This window comes from Desmodus rotundus, chromosome 8 (assembly GCF_022682495.2).
Source record: "Desmodus rotundus isolate HL8 chromosome 8, HLdesRot8A.1, whole genome shotgun sequence".
NCBI lineage: Eukaryota > Metazoa > Chordata > Mammalia > Chiroptera > Phyllostomidae > Desmodus > Desmodus rotundus.
Genome location: NC_071394.1, coordinates 53,025,506 through 53,038,121, shown reverse-complemented (window position 1 = coordinate 53,038,121; position 12,616 = coordinate 53,025,506). Strand labels below are relative to the sequence as shown.

General features: G+C 38.0%; 1 protein-coding gene across 5 annotated transcripts in view; it reads right to left on the bottom strand.

Annotated features, from left to right (window-relative positions):
- Nucleotides 1–12,616, bottom strand: part of PRKDC (protein kinase, DNA-activated, catalytic subunit) — a 202,964-nt gene that overhangs the window by 76,698 nt on the left and 113,650 nt on the right. For all 5 annotated transcript variants that reach the window (XM_053929460.1, XM_024578234.4, XM_045186077.2 and 2 more), the window contains 10 exons: nt 12,029–12,166; nt 11,691–11,810; nt 9,256–9,396; nt 7,533–7,684; nt 6,925–7,056; nt 5,302–5,413; nt 2,936–3,060; nt 2,705–2,854; nt 1,431–1,604; nt 451–549 (listed from right to left, as the gene is read on the bottom strand). In XM_053929460.1, the coding sequence (XP_053785435.1) occupies nt 451–549; nt 1,431–1,604; nt 2,705–2,854; nt 2,936–3,060; nt 5,302–5,413; nt 6,925–7,056; nt 7,533–7,684; nt 9,256–9,396; nt 11,691–11,810; nt 12,029–12,166 (1,343 nt within the window). The remainder of the gene's footprint in view (nt 1–450; nt 550–1,430; nt 1,605–2,704; nt 2,855–2,935; nt 3,061–5,301; nt 5,414–6,924; nt 7,057–7,532; nt 7,685–9,255; nt 9,397–11,690; nt 11,811–12,028; nt 12,167–12,616) is intronic.

Here is a 12,616-nt window from a genome sequence, read left to right as displayed (position 1 = left end):
CTCAGGGCAGGCATTGTAGATGAGAAGAATCATCATATTTCCGTGTATAAGTAACACTACAGTTGCCTCCTGTTTTTAAGGTTTCAGACAGTTCATTCAATTGTAATATGTATTGTTGTGATCTCAACTATTTGAATCAAATGAAAAATATAGTAATTGTCATTAGATTTTCATTTTTTACTGCTTGAATTTACTGCACTAGCAGAGACAGCTTTATCCACACCACTTTTATAAGATTTTGATATTAAAGTAACTTGTCAGAATTTTTAGGTCTAATGTGATTAAAAATACATTTTTATTTAACATTATGAATGCAACAGGCAGAGAAAATGCTCATACTGCAAATACATTTCTAAAACTGCTAAAAACTACACTATGCTAGTCTAGGAAAAAAATACTCCTAAATTTATTGGTCCTGGCCCAATTATTCCAGGAGGAGCGAGCACATACTGAAGGCCAAGGTTCTCATCAGTCAATCCCTGAATCAACACATCTTTTGCCAACTTAAATATTTCCTGGGAGTCATCATCTGCTTGACTTTCTGGATCTCTGAGAAAAATAACAAAATGACAAAGTATTAATACTCTCTTGTATCACTTTTGTTCAAACCAGTAACACTGTCTAGAATTAAAGTAAAGAAATCTGGCTTTCCCCATGGAATTTAAATTCCAAATTAACAGTAGAACCCATTCTCATGTGTATGTATCCCAACACCCTCCTCTTTGATGCCTCTGTGAGCCCATTCAAGTGACTGCCCCTGTCTCAAGTATGGGGGAGGAGGAGTAGGTGGTGGGAGCAGGGCTTTCAGAGGGCTCCCTGGGAATGCTAGGAGGTGGCCAAGTCCCACGCAAGTGGTGTGATGGTGGTCCCGAAGGGGAAGACATCCCAGCAGAGTTCATTTCCTTAATCTTGTCAGATCTTAAAAAGATAAATATGAAAACAAATTACACTTTTCAAAAAATCCTCACTGGAGGACATTTTCTCATTGCTCCTAGAGAGAAAGAAAGAGAGGGAGAGAAACAAGAGATGCCAGAAGCATTGACTGGTTGCCTCTTGTGTGCGCCCAGATGAGGAATCCTATGCACCCAACTGTGGATAGAACCTGCAACCTAGATATGTCCCCTGACCAGTAACTGAACCCACAACCTTTCGGTTACGGGAGGACGCTCCAACCAACTGAGCAGCACCAGCCAGGGCAAAAACAAATTATACTTTTAACTCAATAATTTCAAGATTTGACTATTTACCACAGATATGTAATATAAATTAAAATAAGGTTAAGGATCCATTCCAATATACAAAAATAAACTTGTTTTAATTATTAATCACATATTGAAATGTTATTATTTACTATAATCTGTTCCAGATAGCTAAAAGCACCCAAATTCTCCCTTAAGAAATATAACACAGAATGGGAACACAGAGCTTACCGGTAATTGTCATGAATCCACATAAGAATGTTATACATTTGCTCCCTACACACTGGAGAAGGGTGAGAAATGAACTCCACAACAGGATTCAGAAGCTCTCGGAGTTCTACTGGTTTCAATTTCGCCATCATTTTATAAATTATGTCCAAACACACTTTTTGTCTTTCATCATCTCTGTAATAAGGGAGATTTTAAAAACCACACAAATTTATCAATTTTTATTATTATATTTTCAGATATGACAGGTTAACTTTCTTGTGCACTGTTCTATATTTCAAAATTTATTATAATAGCTAATATTACACTTATATAAAAGTCATATTCTTAAAAATTATCATGGGCTAGATTATTAAAAATAAACAAATTATTTCAACATGGAATCTTGGATTGGATCCTGGGAAAACTGGTGAAATCCAAACAAAATCTACTTTGGTTAACAGTAATGTACTAATGTTAATTTCTTACTTTTTACAAATGTACCACAATTATGTAAAATGGAAAACTTGGTGAAACCTATATGGGAACTATATGTACTATTAATTAACTTTTCTGTAAATATAAGTTTATTCAAAAAATAAAAGTTTACTTTTTTTAAAAAATGAAAATGTCAAATAAAATAAGCTAAATATACAAAAATAATTCATGATTTAACAAAATGATTTGACGGGTGAGACCTGGCATGTCGTATGTGGGGTTAGTGCGGTCTGGGTCCCAGAGAAGGTGCACACATATTTTCTCATTTTGTGTATTTTTTCCTCCTTAAAGTGTTTTACACACAACAGGTTTTCAGTAAATGTTTAATGCAGGATATTAGAACACAATGCCATGCATTCTTTTCTACTTGCACAGTATACATTTATCAATAATTTATCAATATGTAAAAGATATGAATATAGACAAGACTGGAAAAGAGTACAGAGAAGTAAAAATATTTTAAATGGTCACAGCATTCTCTTTTAACATTTACTGGAGATTGCAATTTTGAAAGTAAATGAACAATTTTAACAACAACAATAAAAAGGAAACCTCTTACCTGGCAAAATAGATGCACTTTACACCTGAAAACAATGCCTCAGATGTGGCCTCCCCAAGGTGCTAGGTACTAGGAGGCAGGATGACCAGGCCCCACTACCTTTTCTTCTCAGATTCAAATTTAACAAAATTAACATACCATGAAAACCTACAAGCTCTTTCTGAGTTGCATGAAATAGCTGAACAAATCAACATTTTATGAGTCTGCTGCATTGAGAACGTGAGGCTGGTTTCCCACTCACCTGTGTCTCATGACTTGAATGAAGTCCTTGCTCTTCAACTGTAAGTACAGATCTGTTATCACCTCTGAACGACACAGCACCACTTCTAGACAGAGAGTCTTCATCACACCATGAAATTTTGGCAGCAGGAAGAACACGGTATTCATAAACCTAACCAGGGGACATGGCCAGTGAGTGAGAGGGCAGTCTCAATCACCTCCTGCCACCAGAAGTTCACCACCAGCATCTTACCTATCGGCAAAAGGAGGGAAGTTCTTCACAACTTTGTTCAAGCACACGATAAATTTGTCCTCCATTGTATTCTGATGTTGCTTCAACTGTTTTACAATCAGTTCACATATGGACTCCTCCAGAATCTGAAAAAGTAAGTTTCTTTTCCAATATACAAAGGTGGACACTTATGTGAAGTTTCTGAAAACAGGTCTATCTTGAATGGTTAAGTGTTCGGGGCTGTCATCTCCAACATCGTTCACCACATGAAGCCCCAGAAGCACTCACAGGTTCGCATTAGCCACTGAGCACCACAGAGGCTCTGGAACCATGAGTTTGGGGAAACCAGCCCATGGATGCACGTGCTTGTGTTGCTAGCATTGGAGGTGTCTGGCTCATGTCATATGTCAGATTGATAAAGATTAGTACTTCCTTCTGACATGAAACATGGCCAACAAGTCATTTAAGAAGCTGAACTGGAATTAGTGTAATACTGATTAAGACACATTTTATGGTACCAGCATTCATGTCTCTGCTGGAATATTCACACAAACCACAATTTTCAAGCAACTCTATCTAAACTATCACTATCTCCCTACACCCTGCTTTCTCTTGACCATACATTTCTACCTACTATAATAGATTTGTTTGTGAATTACCTGTCTCCCCTCACCAAGTTCCAGGTCCCTGAGGGGCACTTGACCTGTCCTGTTTCTAGCTGATAAGAGGAGCCTGGAGCCAAATAGTAAGTACCTAATATAAGTATATGAGTGACCAACACGTGTATCTGCCAAAGTTATAAAACAACATGAACCTGACAGCATGGATAAAACAGCAGAAGACAAATGCATGCACATGTGCCGATGGCTGGAGTTTAGTGGTTAGAGTGAGAGTGACTCTTACTCCTCTGTTCCACTTTTCCCAAATTTCTACACAAAGAGTCAATTTCTCCCACGCCATTTTATATATTTTTTAAAAACTATGTAAAACAAAAGTGTTTCTCACTCCAATTATGTTGAAATTTAAGTTAAGAGGGATTGAGTCTGGAATCTGCTTAATTTTCTCCATCCACAGTAAAAATTAAAAGTTTACTTTTTTAAAAGATGAAAATGTCAAATAAAGTAAGCTAAATATAAAAAGAAATATGTAAACTGATGCCTAACATTTAGGGGACATTAGAATCATGTCGTAACAAGGTTATTCTGAATTTTTAAAATTGCTTGTTTTACTAAAATAGCTGATAATCATTAAATAAATTATATATTTGATCTTTCCACAGAGGTCTATTTCCTTTTAGCTTAATTTAATTCCATTTTAAATCCAAATAAATGCCTAATTGGTGAAATGGACAGGAGGTCCAACATGGTATTTTGGGGTACCCTGGGTACCCTCAGGACTTCCCCTCACTGACAATGAATGGAGCCCAGACTCCATTCTCACCCTTTCCTTTCAGGAGAGGAAATGGGCTGGAAATACAAATTTGAGAATCATGAAGATAGAAGACGTTTTTAAAGCCATGAGGACGTATGATCAGCAGGGGAACAGTGAAGCAGAACAAAACCAAAATCATAGCTGCGGAGGTGGCCTGGGAAACATGTAGCTAAGGAAGGGAGAAGAAACTGCCCAGGAAGTAGGGAGAGAGCCAAGAAGTGTCCCAGAGCCAGTGACAAAAGGAAAGCAAGGAGGAGTGATGAGCATTTCATTGTGGACAAACTGAAACAGAGAGACCTGGCACAAATATCACAATGAGTGACAAGAGCAATGTAGCAGTAGGCATCATTCCACTACACTATTTCCCAGTAAGTGATAAGATAATTTCCATGCAAGTTTATTTATATATATATATTTCTTTAATAATTATATTTTATTGAAAATTATAGTACTCTGAATGTATACTGCACTTAAACATTCAAGAAGGTACTTTTCACAATCCAGTGAAGTAGGCAGGGCACACAGGACTGAGAAAGGTTCCCTAGGCAGCATTTTCTCCCGTGTAATGGCTGTATTATGTAAAAATCGGAAGCAGAGGATTTTAATAGCTTACCAACCCTAACAGTAGCAGGTACCTACCTAGATAATTTTCTCCAAAAGGATACCCTGAGACCAAGTTCAGGGGAATGAAAGCTGGTTAAATATTCATATCCTAACTTTTAGAATAAAGAGTAAATTATCAATCTTTAAATATTTAACATTTCCAAGTCTTCAAAAAAATCATATGTCCTCTTTAAAAAAAAGATGAGAATTATATATAGTGGGAGAGAGAGTAAAATATTAATAAATGCTGAATGCCCACTTTGGTTTCTTATAGTATACAGGATATAAGTATCAAGTGTCATGACAAATTAAAATTGAAAATGCATTTATTTAAAATTGTACAACACACTTACATCTTTTCTCTCAGTATTATATTGAAGAATAAGCCCCAGAACTTCTGCTGCTGCTGCATATACCTCTCTATATTTTACAAAAGACATGTTATTGACCAAAGCTTCAAAGTATCTGTAACAAATACAGAAAATAAATATGCATAAAATAATCCATTCTCTTGTTTGACATAAAGTTGTAACAATTTTACTCCTTGCACTATGTTAGTTAGAAAAAATTGAGAAAATATGAAACATAAAACGTGATCTGAATTATTTGTGTGAATATATATGAAGATGTATTAAGGCTCTGACATCATGACATCAGGAAGGCACTTTACAGTCAGTTCAATCACACAGAACGTGCTGTAGTCAGAGCAAAACCTAACACTGGAGAGGGCAGGTGACTCCAGCTGAAGAGGAGGATGGAGAATGAAGGCCCTGCGGGTTTCCCAGACACTGATTCGCTCCATTAGCTCGATAACCTAGAGATGCTTGGAGAATGGAGTGACTGGAAAACATAACTCCTTTCAGGCAGACAAAGAGGTGCCAGTGAACTTGCAGGGTGGAAGAACTGACTACGTCCTGTACTGACTGACCGGGGTGCTATCTATGTCGTGGGGGCAGTGTCTATAGCCTGCATTGCCTTAACCGGGCTTCCTTCCCTCACATGAAGTGAGACCAAGAAGCCTGCAGGACCTGAGGGACTTGAAGACACATCAATAACTGTGCTGGCTTCTTGGGGAACCCCCACCAAAAACCTTCACTATAGTTTCACAGCATCCAGCATATAAACTATAGTGAAGAAAAAGCAGTTGCCTGTGATTACCATGTCATGACTCCCTCTTAAAGCCATGGACTAAGACAGAGAGGGACAATAAAATAATGAAAAATAAAGTGAGCATGAATGCAGTACCCCCAGATTTGGCGGCCAGAGGGACTTTTAATTTCAGCCTCATAGAGGCTCTGTAAAGTCACTGGAGAAAACCAAAGCTCAAAAACTAACTTGCCGAACAATAAGCTATTTCCTGTTGACTCTGTGTTGAGCAACATATTTGTATATGATACCAGGTGACTGTTGGAGAGGACCAACTAGACAGAGTGAGACACTTCCAAAGAAATGGCAAAGCATGGAAGGGAGATGCTGAAATCTACAGAGTAACCACGATATGAACACTGACTTTAAGTTCCTCCACCCTGACCTGTGAAGGGTCCTGACGGGAGGGGAGCAATGTGGCTGCAACCACACATGGAAACAGAGACCGGGCAGGCCGCACGAGGACCACCGGCCTCCCTTTCAGGGTCATGATTCCATAATGAATGGTCTCACGGAGCTCATGTTGCTTTCAGGGGTAAATGCTAAAAATGTCACTTTAGAAAATAAGAAAAAAAAACCTAACACCTCTCATTTGCCAAAATGTACATGAAAAATTACACTATTTTTTTAAAAACTTACCTTCCTCATTCACTCCATTAACATACTTCTCACAAATGACCTCTAAACCCAACTATTTAAATTAAGGTAGAAATATTTTAAATGAGTTTGGCCCTTAAACTTATCAAAATTAAACCAAAATTAAACCAGTCTATTTCCAATGCAGGTATACTTTAACTTAAAAAAAAAATCAAAGCAAAAACGATACTTACTTTGTACTCTCTACGCCACATTTTGGGTCGTAGGGAGGGAAGTTATTGGCCATCACGATGCCTAATAATTGAATTCCTACTGAATTGTCTTTAGAATTAGGATCTTTCCTGGAAAACTTTTCAAATATTAAGCTGAAACATAAGCATAAAAGTGTAGATTATCACATAATGAAAGGAAAAGAAGGAAGACAAATAAAATTTTCTACAGCTAATTTTCAAGGTAAGAAATACTTTTTCCTTTCCCACATCTAACACCCTTCTTACTAATACTCTGTTTGTTCACATCCAGGTTATTCTAGCTCTGGACCACAGGCATTTTTATATCATGAAAGTTTTATGTTGCCTGAGGCAGTGCCGAAAGGAATCAAAGAGAAGTTCTACAGTCCACCCCTGGGCTGTTACAGTGAAAAACAGAGTGCTTCCAGTGTCAAACTTTGGAAGTTGTAATTTTATGAGAGCAATATTATGCCCTCATAAATGGATTCTATTTCAAATTATACTAGTCCTTCCATCATTTCAAGTAACTAAATTTAATTGTAATCACTATTTACAACACGCTACATCTTTAAAATTTCTAAACAATATTGTAAAATCTAGTAAATTTATACCTGTAAGGGATGGATAAACAATCCTTCCAGCATTCAACAAGGGTTTTTATAATTTCAAGGTTGTGACTAAACACAGCTCTTTTTTGATGAAAAACATGCTTCATTAGGAAATGAAGCAATCGGTTTGCTAATACTTCATCTTTAGGCACCCCCTGAAATGATATTAAAAAATCCATATTAATATGCAGCATTTCATTCTGAAAAAGCAGTTCTTAATACAAAAGTCCATGTATAAGAGAAATGTGGCATTCTACTGAGGAGTCTGGTTCCTGGTTAAAAACCTGTGTGTGATTTTTCAGGTCCAACCACAGGCAATTACAAAGGCTATCCTTGATGGGCCTCAAGGGGTAAAGCTGCCTGCCCTCCACCCCCCAACACACACACTGGACTTGGAACACAGCCAGTACACTGCAGTCTCAAAGGGTAGCTGCACTCAGACACTCAGGCCCCCTGTCTGGTAATGCTTTTTCACACATGTGCATTCCTAGCCCAGGTGCCTTCTTTCCCCATCTTCTTCAGGTCTCCACCTTCTTCAGATGCCTCTGCTAAAGCCTCCTCAGGAGGGAGGAAGGGAAAACTTGAAGCCACTCTTCCCTACTCTCACTCGGTCCTCAGTGCTTTTCAGCTCCCAGCCCTTCTCCCTAGCACTCCTCCCAATTCTATGGTCCTGCAAAACTGCTGGGGCTTTTAATTAGTGGTTCCCTGAACAGAGAAATCACCCCCATATTGGTGCTGATCCATCTGACCCTCGACTCGTATGCTGTTCCAGGGAGGAAAATGGAACAAGAGAGCCGTGGCTTCCTGTTTTTAAACTCTTGCATATACTACTGCAATGAGTTTTTTAATTAAAGGCTTCACTGTGACTTTCACTTTGGCTCGCTGTTGCTTTAATCAGCTATTCTGACACCTAAGCAATTCAGCTCTTTCAAGCCCAGCTGAACCCCTAGCATCTAATTCAATCTTTTCTAATGGTTCCTAAATTAAACTAAACTTTCTCTTAAGTTTTTCACTTTAGTAAGCAGACAACAATTACTTCATCACATTAAGGCTAAGGAACCTACATATCGTTTATTTTGAAATGAGAGGCGCACACACACAGACACAAACACATGTATAAGTTCTACATACATTATTATGTTTAATAAGGACTGTTCCCAGGATGTCCTTACATGAAAACTCTTACACTTGATTAGTGCTAATGTTTTCAAGTGAATGGGCAAAGCTCCGGCACACACGAATCTATACCAGTGAATGCCACGAGCTGCAATACGAAAGTGTCATGCAGCTCACGGTCACTGGAGGAGCAATCTCAGCCATTACAGACCACAGCCAATGCTCTGGGATTAGAGAGGCTGGCAAAAATAAATGCCAAAAAATTCAGGGACTTCAATCACAGCAGAAGTCTATTGACATTTATTTCTCATACTTTAATAAACCAATTTCCTAGCTTTCAAACTCCTTGCAGGTAAAAGCAACAAACAAAATTAAACAAACATCTCATAGCTTAAAAACAAAAGGTCTGAGGGATTATCAAAGCAGACAAAAGAGAACTAAAGCAGTATAAGGCCATCCAGTATAACAGCACCACAACAATGTAACAATTAATTCTAAAAATGGTGACTCTAAGTCATTAAGAAGAGCTTGAATTATTTATTATGTGTTCTATTTAAGATATCAGCAAAAAACTGATAGATTACTACATAAAAGATGTATCCATGCTTACCATAGGAGTAGCTAATCCTGTCCATGAAAGAACAGTAGCCACGATCTCAACCACCATGTAGTGAATCCCTTCTCCGTTATTTTCAGAAACTACCAGCTGCAGCAAGGGACTAAGCCAGTACTTCGCATAAGGGCGAAAGACCTAGAAGAAAATTTAAAAGTCACTTATCAAAGAACTGTTTTGCATAACCAAAATATTAATCCAGAAACATACCTTCCATCAGCTAAAATTTTTATGATATGACCTAAATCAAAAACAGATGTAAATTCCAACAATTACCCTGATTTATCAGATTAGATTCTCTGTTCAATTCTCTCCTTATGGGTCCCTGAAACCACAATATAATGGAAGGAAATTTATTACTGATGTTTTCTTTCTTAAAATCTTTCTAACTATGCTCATAGAAATCAAAGTCATTCTGTATCAACCTTGTCCTATCTGAACAATATGCAGCTCTAGAGAATTTAATTTTATTTTATGCCAATGCATAGGGCATATGAAAAATGAGAATATGCAAGTTAGGTGCAGGTGGCTAATTTTTCCCCCCATTTCTTCCTATATTGCAGAAGATTTCATATATTCAAGACTCTGAAATCTAAATAAAATGTACCTATATACTAAATTCCATTTATTTTAGAAATTGCACAAGAATGCTATTTTGATGTAAAATAATAGACTGAAGTATGATCAAGTTATTGGGTTAACCTCTGCAACCGTTTTGAAAAATGTTTTCTCAGAGATTTCTTGTCTCCTCTCACTGTTTACATCTATGTTGTCTCGTATCTTTCTTGTTTATGCGCCCCCATAAGTACAAAATGTCTGAACACTTTCCATGTATGTCTACTGGTTTATTTTTAAATTATAAATACAAACTTTACTATATTAAAATATTAAAAAGATAAATTAAAGGTTATAATTTTTTAAAAATGTATATATAAGTTCTAATCTTTCTTCCATGAGACAAGAGATTCTCAAACGTGTGAAAACCACTGTCCTGATAGTTCCGGAGCTTCAGATACACATAACGCTCCAGGGAACATCTCAGTGCTGTCTCAGCGGCACCTCATATCCACACACATGAAAAAACCAGGCAGGTTTCCTTGTCAAACCATGTACCCACACCCAGTACATGGGTGATGACTACCAAGTCATCATCCAAGAACCAAAGACACCAGTTCCTTTTTTGCTAGCCATCAAGCCAGCACTTACAAGAATGTGAGCCAGAAAGCGCATGTGACCTCAGTGTTATGGCTTGGACTGAGTCTCCCAAAAGAATGTTGAAGTCCTAACTCCCAGGACCTGTAAATGTGACCTTTTTTAGCAACGGGATCTTTGAAGATTATCAAGAGGTCATTAAGGGCCCTAATCCAATGACAGTGTCCTTATTAAAAGGGAAAATCGTACACATGAGAGAGACACGGAGGGGAAGAGAGTGTGAAGGCTCATGGAGAACACCATGCTGACACATACCTGAGGCCATATCTGCTGGGAGAGAGGCCTGAAAGAGATTCTTTCTCACAGCTTTTGGAAAGAACCAACCCTACCAATATCCTGAACTTGAACTCTGGCTTTCAGTTTCTGTTGTTTAAGCCATCCAGTTTTGTGGTACCTCTAAGAGCTACGTTATGGCAGCCCTAGGACCTAGAAATTAAGCACGACCCTGAGGAACACAGGCCCTGTTGCAGTCTCAGGTCAGCCCTTCCAACCACCTCCCGACAGCCTCGTGGCTTTCAGCTCACATTCACACTCCTGCCTAGAGGGACCTTCTGTGGGGCCAAATGGATCGTGTCACTCTACTCAGCCCCTTTCAGTGGCTCTCTACCAGTGAGTGAGCTAGACCCTTTGTATGGACCCCAAAGTCCTGGCTCAGCTCACCTGCCCTCAGACACGTACCATGCCACTCGTGCTGTTCCTCTGGACCACGTGCCTGTGTTCTGTGTGGTCAGAGCAGACGTGCTTGGCCCTCTGACAGGCCACCCCTGCTCATACTGCTGCTTCTACGCAGAATGCCACCTCCCACTGCTACTTTACAGCACTTAACTCAACAGCTCTCTTAAAAATCTATCCTAACTCCCACTGGTGAAAGACGCTCCTCCCTAACACAGTGCTGTATGTAGACCAAATGATAAATTCAGCAACTTTGTACAAGAGTAGGTTATTTTTTAAATAGAGTTAAGAGGAATAATTTTGCCACCTTATTTGCTACTACAAACCAAGGAAGTTGGCAGCCATAGGAAAGCTGCCATCACGTGTACTCATAAAAAGATCACTTTAACTTAATAGAGGTTAATTTACATTTTTTCAAAGGAAATGATAAAAGAATGATGTTGAGGAAATAAATAAATATGGTCGGTTAATTTATTCAGAGAACATCTTTGTTGTGGGCTTTTTAAAGGAGATGCAAAGAATATCTAAAGAAATAATAAATCACTTACTTCTTCTGTATTAATAATAAGCTTAGCTAAGAAGAGACGAATATTTAATGATACTGATGGATTTCCTAGTTTGTCATGAAGAAACTTCATCCAAGGAAGAAGATTTCTTGGCACAGAACCCTGAAATGAGACATTGAAAATTACACTGAAAAGTAGAATAAAATAACCTCATATTTTGCAATTATGAGACAACAATGACAAAGTAAAAGATGAGCAGCAAAAATCATGTTTATATGATATGGAATTTTGTTTAGTCCTTGTTATGAAATGTTCTTTCTTAATATGATAGCAACGAACAGTATTAAGTGAGACAACGAACGATTAGCAGAAAAAGAGACCTCTCCTTCTTTAGGCAGGATCTGCTTTCTCCACATGTGCTTAATCAGGGCTGTCATGGTTGCCATGCATTCGTGTTGGTTGAGTTCGTCCATCTCTAACTCCAGGAAATAATCTTGGATTGTGGGGTCTTTATGTTCCTACAAAAAGGTAAGAATCCAATTATGAAAAGGACACTGTTAAAACATAATATTCTGATTTTGGCTACAATATCATGAAATACACACTTAAGTAACAATGCTAATTAGATAATAATATCAAGTGTGCTTGGTATGTTTTCTTATTAAGCAACTAAAAAATAAACAGGACCTCATTATGTCTTCCTTACGTTCTATTTCCCCTCTAACCTTTGTCTGCGTGGTCACTCCCTTGGGGTCACACACAGCATACAGAAACACATAACGTGCTGCTTTGTGCCAACACCAACATTTTTACAAAGGTGTGTGTCTTGGAGTCCCCAGAACCCTCAACACCTTGACAGCAATAGTCCCATGATTCTTAGTTGCCACTTTATGGAGAAAGTGAAACTATAAAAGTACAATTATAAGATAAATTTTACCTACTTTTTTCCTTGATAAACTGAAAACAGT